Here is an 8067-nt window from a genome sequence, read left to right as displayed (position 1 = left end):
GTTACCACAACAATCGAGGTCAGCTTTTCGTACTCAATTTGCTACAAGCCAACGTTCGCTTCAACGAAATTCCGCAGCTGATTACAAAGATGACAAGGCAATCAAAAAACAAAACAAAGATGAGTGAGTATCTTCTGTATCAGTTCAACGATAAGTGAATTGTTTTGGCGTGCAATTGTACAAATTCATCTGTGCACAAAGACATCCAGCACCAAATAATACCAAGTATAATGAACTCTTATCTGACTGTTTGATTTTTAATTTGTTTGATGTATTCATCAGCAGACATGATTTTAAACAATGAAACGAGGAACACCCTCCCTATGATTACGCCATTAAGGGCCCTTATTTGCATAGGCCATTAGTAACGGCTTCGGTGTATTCTTCGATCCCTTGGAGTAGAAAAGAAATCGGCGGTAGTAGGGAGTTGTCCACTTCCCTAATCTGTATTTCGGCTATTTCGTTCGAATTGATATTGTTATGTCCAGGAACCCAGCAGAGCGGGGTTTCGACGTAACTCAGTGATGCCAGCGATGCAATTTGAATCTGAATGCCCTTGGAGTACAGATCCGAGTCGACTTGATGGAAATACCATTATATATTGGAAATTGGTCGCCATCCAATCTTTCCTAGTTGGAAAATGTATAGAATAGCCTATTTCCACCAAAAGCTTAACTGCAGTTAAGAGCTGAGGCAAGTTCCAGGAATTTCAACACGGGGTGATCGACAAGATTTATTTCTTACTTTTTGCTATTTTAGTTCAGTTTTTTTGTACTTATTATGAGCAATTACACGATTCGAGTTGTAATCTTCCCTTTCCAATAGGCTTAAATTGCAGTTAAGGCTTGGTGGAAATAAACTTTTAGGCTAAACTCACAGGATGACCGTAGGTAATCAGTTTCGTCGTCCAAGATTGATGTCAGAGTGGATGCTATAAGAGATTCCAAGCTTGAAGCGATAATAGCTCATGCGAGAAGCAATGCTATAAGGTGTCAGAGTGAAAGGAGGAAAGCGAGTGAGGTTTGTAGTAATTTGTCAGCACAAGAAAAATTTTTCATTGCCAATGCAAAAACTGCATTTAAAAGAAAAAACGGTATGTAAAGTAAAAATAATTTAAACGACTATAGAGCATAATCCCCCTCATACATAGGCCAAAAATAGTAGCACTTTGAAGCCACATGGAATCCTAATCCCTTTGGATGCATGAGCTTTGCCTATGGTCTTATTTCCAACTGTGAAATCTCTGCCAAGCGCGCAAAATCTTCTATGATCTTGCAACTACAACATTGATCCGGTGAATAAGCCAGTAAAAGTGCTTATAAGGAAACTCAAGAGCACAGGTGAGCGTTTTTTCGTTATAGGAGGGCCAACAAATCCTCGCTATCCCACAGGATGAAAAGTTTTCCCGTACATTGGCTAAATGAGTTGTGTGATCTCTTGAATATCGTTGAAATGAAGGCAATGATATACCTACCGTGCTCCTTCTTGGACGGATGTGGTCGAATCTTTCCTTGTCGATTGGCAATTTTTAAAATTCGTCTTAATATTTATGAACTGGTTTTATTGAGTCTTACAGCTGCAATAACGGCCGCCCCGATTAATTTCGTTAATCAGAGGTAAATATTTGCAAAACCGCATTAAGCGTGTATGAGGGCCTCAGGCAAAGGTGCGCTTACACAATTTCATTTAGCCACATGAAGAGTAAACACATGGAGTTTCTATATATTTCGTCAGCACCGCCATCGCACGTTTGTATGGGAGGTGCCACGCCCGCTTTTCCAATAGCTCCCAGTTTTCGCCACAAGTAGGGTATTTAAAATTTATGCAGCCGTTCCAGTTCCCTAGCGTAGTTGATTTAAGAGATATATGAGTGTCCTGAAAAAAGGGGCTTCCATATTTCATTGTGACGAATGTATATGTGCAGATATCTATCATTCTCCTACTGTATAAGCACGTTAGGTATATCCCGACCTCAGCGCCTCCTGTTGTGTAATTTTTTAGCCCAAATATTCATTTTCAATTGGCTAACAAATGTTCTAAATATGAGGCAAATCTGCAACTTAGTGCAGTTTTTAGGAGCATATAGACCCCTGCGCCAGCTAGCGGTTCAATTTTTAGCCGAAATACTTCCCTCCAAGGTGCTGACATATATTTCAAATATGAACGAAATCGGTCCCGCCGTTTGGTAGTTTAGTCACATACAATATACGGAGAACTCTATGAAATTTGAGATCGTGACGTTTCAGCTTTCTCAATTTTTTGGCAACAATAACAAAAAGACTTGAATTTTTTTAAATCGAAAAACCTTTCACACAGAAGATCCAAAAAAGTACTTTTTACAGAATTGAAATCGGCTCAGCCGTTTGGTCAGGCATCGCCGTCATAAGAAAGACTTTTCATTTATATATATATAGATGTATGTATTTTAATATTCGCATACGAATACTGTTTCGATCCGTTTATGACTGTTCCTAGGCGCTCCACAATTTCAAGAAATAAAAGAGACTATACTGATGCTCTGTAGTTTGACACCATAGTTTTGCTGCTCGCTCTCACTCTCGATAATTTTTAGCGTTTTGCATAAGACACATGCAGCGGTTTATAGCATCGCTTCTCGCTTCCTCTCTGACATCAACGTAAGTCGGTCTTGAATCATTAATTACCTTCAAGACCGCAGCGTGCCCGTAATGTATCTGCTTCCACAATTCTGATTTCCTTACGTTTGTTTCGTCCAGTTGGAAACACTGCCCAGTGTCAATTCCATCAGCTCACTAATTGTTGGCAAGAATTTGCTGGAAATCTGAACACATACCTTTAACGTCGGTTACGGCGGTCGCCAATTTTCGTAACAAAGTTGAAAAAGCTCTTAATTTACGCTTAACAAGGTCAGACCCGCGGACTATAACTATATCTTGAGATCTGAGCACAGATTCGTTACGTTTTTAAGGCAAAACCTTTTTTTTTTAAAGGAAAGATACCATTTTCATTGAAACCGATTATCTTCTTAACATTAAATGACTAACTACAATTGACACTGAATTAAACAACACGTAGTATATTCATATAGATATTAGGATATGTACATATGTAAGTGCTTCCGGTGGTAAGAAAGAAGAAGTAAACATTTCAGTTACCTTCTCGTGGTCGAAATTCTGCAAAATTTTGTATTTCACACTTCAATAAATCACAAAAACGAAATAAAATCACAAACAAATTTTTAGTAATCCTCGCGCGTTGAATAATTGTCAGTAAATGTCAACCGAAATGTGAAAATCAAAGTCTTTTATCAGTAAAAAAGATTGCCAGGTATACAGCAAATGGCAAAACTGATTCACAATAGATAGTGCAGATAATTTTTTTTAGCAGATAACTAAACAAATTACACACTTAGTGTACATCCATTCATCTGCGCAGCAGTGAGTCATTCAAATGAATATTGCTTGGTATGTAAATGCGTTTTAGCAAAAAATACCTAAATAGTTTTATGACTAATGCAGTAAATGCGCTTTACGATTTGATTTTGCGCTAAGCATTGGCAACCCTTAAACTTCACCTCAAGTACTCTTAATCTTATCAAGCCAAAATGGTAAACACCCTTCTCCACGGCATCCTCTAACAGAAAGTAAATACTCGTAGCAATAATTGGACCGAATATTCGTATATGAATTTATTTGAGCGCTACAGATACAGACTCGACAGGTGAGAGTAGTCACATTCGTCAATAACTTTTGCAAAATCGACGCATTGCTATCATTGGTTATCAGCAGCTATTGTTAGCTTATCATCTTTGTATGTAGACTACCAAATATAGACATATGTACATTAGGGTGGTCCAAAAATGCATGTGATAAGGTTAAGTCGGAATTTTTGTACTCTCGCCCCCTAAGATGGTTCTATATCGAAAAAAACGTTTTGCTTTTATGTGGCAAGCACAATAACCATGCCGAGTTCGGTACAAATTGGTTGAACGGTTACCGAGATACATATATGTGATCATAAGTGGGCGGTGCCACGCCCATTTTCCACAAATGTATCATAAACGTATTTCCTGGTAAAGAATTGTTGCAAGCTTCAATTTTGAATAAATTAGCTTTAATATTTACTGATTTTTCGAAGATTTCGTATTTCACTAAATTACGGTTATATGGGATGTGGGCGTGGTTATTGTCCGATTTTAAAAATTTTCGTCCATTTGGTATGCAGTGCCAAGGCCAACAAAAACTGTGCCAAGTTTGGAAGAAATTTTGCCCGATTTTTCCCATTTTCAATACCATCCGCCCCACGCCCGAAATAAGTGCACTTACAGAGTTTCGTTTATATATCTCAATTTTACTTGAGTTATCGTGTGCACAGACGGACGGACGGACGGACAGACAGTCACCGCTTAATCGATTTCTCTTTTCATTCTGATCATTTATGTATAAATTTGTCTATATCCCTCTTGTGCACAAGTGCGCTCGGGTATAAAAAGCAACTTTTCTTAGAAATGGTTCAGAATTCTTGAAAATCAATATTAGGCGACCGGAAAACTCTGTTTCTCTTTAGGAAATTTGCAATAATAATACCCAATTATTTTTTTAACCATTGTTGCATAGTTACTATATTTTATAGGTCCGCCAAAACCTCTAGAAAATGCAATGAGAGATAAATAAAAAATATTTAGTACAATGGTTAAATAAACAATTGGCTATTGTTACTGGAAGTCTCCTGGAGAGAACCAGAGTTTTCCGATCGAAGATTGATTTTCGAGAATTCTTTACCATTTCCACGAAAAGTTGTTTTTTCCCCAAATAAAATACATGGACAATTTTGAGCACTTTCAGCTACCTCCAAATATTGTTTGATTTCAAAATAAAAAAAGGGTTATATTTTTTTCAATAAAGAACAATCCTAACGGGTGAGAGCTTTAAAATTCCGACTTTACATAATTTGGGCCACCCAAATCTACATACGTACATATTCCAGCAATCAATGCTAACCAAGCGCATTTCGGTGGTCATGTCAACTTACCGTGTCTCATTAGTACGCTGTGCTGTGGATTACGTATGATACGTATTTGTCGATCAGGATGTTGGGGTTCGCCAAATTCACCGCCAATATCCTTGGGCAGTTGCCAAAGGGCACTACGCTCTTCGAGGTGATCGCGTGGAAAATAGAGCGGCGCTAGCACCTCATAAATGCCACGTTCGTGTGCACTTACACACAATATCACAATTTGCGTTAGATATTTATCTAAGAAGCGTCGAATTGTACCTGAAACGAAAAAAATTTAGAGATATTTAATTGCATTAAAAATGAATAGAATATGAAATATTTACGCAGCGCTATGTGGCCAGCTAAGTCGGCTGGGAAACTACTCTGATTGGCACTTAAGTTGCTGATAGCGATTGTACGTAGATTTAGTTCTTTAGCTTTGTACAAAGCATTTCTGAAAAAAGTAAATGAAAAATGTACGCATGTATGTATATTATTGAAAATTAAAATTTTCACTTTCTGCAGAAAACCCACTGCAAAAAATCGTGTGGGAAAATAAATGTCTAATATCCTCATAGACCCTGGCTGAGAACAATGCTATCCAATTAATCTGAATACCAGGGCACATGAGAGTCGAAGGAGATGAAAAAGCTGAGCAGTTAACCAGAATAACTACTGCCGCGACATCGATAGGACCTGAGCCCCTCCTTGTGATAGCGCTTACCCGAAAAATAAAGCTGATCAGAAAGGAAAATACCAAACTGAGTGAACTCCACCGGCGCAATAACATGGACTTCGTCTAGCTTAAAGCTTACTAGAGAGCTACAATCTAAAGATATGCAGGCTACTCATAAACCTCCCTAAGGATAGTCTAAGAGTTATGACAGGTATTTTGTATGAACTGAGGATACAATAGACATACTCGTCTCAGTGCTTATTCTATTTATAACTACCTTTCTATCAAAATTTTTATTATCCGTTTGCAAGTACAGGGCATTGCAGAAAAAAAAACGAAAAAAAGCGTCAAAGTTAATAGTAGATTAAAGAATTTTAAATGTAGCCAGCTGCAGAGACTTTTGTGGTAGCTCGCCGTCATCTACCGTTCAGCAGCATTTTGCAACTAAGTATACCGGGGTTTTCGTCTGAAGCTAGCTGAATCGACTAAGAGCCCGTCAATTCAGGAACAGTCCGGAGATTGTCACAGAAACTCCATAACACTTTCTATAAAAAAAACGGCCTGCAATGTCACTGTGACTTCTAGACCCAATAAATCTCCCACTTTCGATCGTAGCAACTGCAATCTTAGTGCCGGCATTGCTGCATGGCTTGGCGCAGAAATAGGGTAGCTGAAGCATGAATCAGACAGTTCATGACAAAACAAACCTTCTTAAACTTTACTATTGAACTTCGACCCATTCACCCCTTGAAGGACTGCGGTAACTTTACCAGAAATGCCTAAGGATACGATGCTAAGCACTAGAATAGGCGCGGCCCGGAGCGCTGCGTTAGTTACAACAAATGCCGCCCTCTTTGGCAGCATTTATTACGTGTTATTTTATAGCGAATTCCACTAAACAGTGACCACAACCAAGATATTACTTCTGGAGATAATTAGTCCACATCTCTTCCCCATGGCGCTCTTATAGTAGTATAGAGAAACTTAGACTTATTATACCCTCTCCTCAATATTGGACTCCCCTTGACGCTTTCAGAGAACAAAGTGGAATGCTATTGATCAATGAAATCTGGACATTAGGCACCTTGCATCTCTTAGTGAACAAGAAGGGCTCCGTATTTCTAGGAGTAATAGCAGGTCTGCAGCTATCTGACGATTTTGTTACTAACCTTAAGTACCTCCCATACGATTATACAGAGAGTCCACATCGACTCTCCAGGTCGTCATTCTCTTAAATTAGACTTACTAAGCTTAAATTCATTCGGTGGCCTCAGATGTCTGATGTGACGTCACGCAGGAAGGAATTATTACATTTCTCTAAAACTGAGGATATGAAGACCTTGGCGGCAGCCTTAATAACGGATAAACATTTATAAATATTTTGCATGGTGTGGCTTGAGAACTTTCAGTTGTTTGGAAATCTATGAACTTGCCTCAAAACGTTAGTTCCTGAACAGATGTCCATTTTGGAGCCATTTGAGAAGTTCGGAATATTTTCATATTGCTGCCAAGGAAGTGTACTTTTTGGTCACAATAATTCGGACAGTCTTGACTCTTATGCTCTACCCGACTCTATTTAAGGTTTAGGCAAGACCGTTGTTTGGCTTCCGTAGCCTATATAGCCTATGACAAGTCCTAATCCTAGGCTTCCCTTAGCTATAAGGCATATGTATATCTTATGTACCGAACATTTGTCCCAAAACTGGCAGTAAATTTGAATCTTTAAATACCTCGACACCAGCGCCACCTAGCGGCATCGATTCTAAAGAAATGCTTGTTATCAACCTTCTTAGGCGCTCTCTGCTTTTTTACAACCAGCCTACAGAAACTTCACCTGAAACTTCGTTTTTGCTGGACCCACGCGATATAGATACGACAGAATTGAAGGAAGTGAGCTCAATAAGGAACCGACACAGAAATTGATAAACTACAATTACATAAATGTGGACACAGTAATGGTAATGACAAAAGAGTTTCAAATGGATATTAACAATTTTGATCAAGGACATTTTTCTTACAATAATTATTAACAGAACCCGCTTCACATCCCACTTACCTGTAAGAGTAATGCAGTGTACTTTCAGCAGCACTTTTGAATGTCTCCTTAACAGCTGGTCCGACGGTGTGTAGCACACACTTGGCTGACAAATTGTAGCCACGAGTGACGCACACCTCACCAGTTCGGCACTCTATGCAGAAAAAAAAACAAAGTTTGATAGTGAAATTTCAAACACTATTTATGTAAGTGAATGTACACACCTTTTAAATTATTGCTTAATTCTTCTTTTAATTGATTACCGGCAGCTGCATAAATGCGTTCGGCAATTGGATTAGTCTCGTTTTGTGTCTCCTCGATTATGTTTGTGATGCCGTCCACCTCGAGTGTGGTTATATCACCCTCCCTATAGAATGGGAAA

At 38.7% G+C, this 8067-nt stretch overlaps 1 protein-coding gene across 1 annotated transcript in view; it reads right to left on the bottom strand.

Annotated features, from left to right (window-relative positions):
* Positions 1-345: 345 nt before the first annotated feature.
* LOC118743811 (protein GDAP2 homolog) overlaps positions 346-8067 on the bottom strand; it is a 9057-nt gene continuing 1335 nt past the window's right edge. Inside the window, exons 2-6 of the mRNA XM_036476574.1 lie at positions 7910-8052; positions 7707-7839; positions 5319-5428; positions 5011-5253; positions 346-578 (exon numbers count right to left, since the gene is read on the bottom strand). Of these exons, the coding sequence (XP_036332467.1) occupies positions 346-578; positions 5011-5253; positions 5319-5428; positions 7707-7839; positions 7910-8052 (862 nt within the window). The remainder of the gene's footprint in view (positions 579-5010; positions 5254-5318; positions 5429-7706; positions 7840-7909; positions 8053-8067) is intronic.

This window comes from Rhagoletis pomonella, unplaced genomic scaffold (assembly GCF_013731165.1).
Source record: "Rhagoletis pomonella isolate Grant_MI unplaced genomic scaffold, Rhpom_1.0 Rhpom_scaffold_00007, whole genome shotgun sequence".
Lineage (NCBI taxonomy): Eukaryota > Metazoa > Arthropoda > Insecta > Diptera > Tephritidae > Rhagoletis > Rhagoletis pomonella.
The sequence above is the reverse complement of the archived record's forward strand: the minus strand, read 5'-3'. Positions and strand labels throughout refer to the sequence as shown.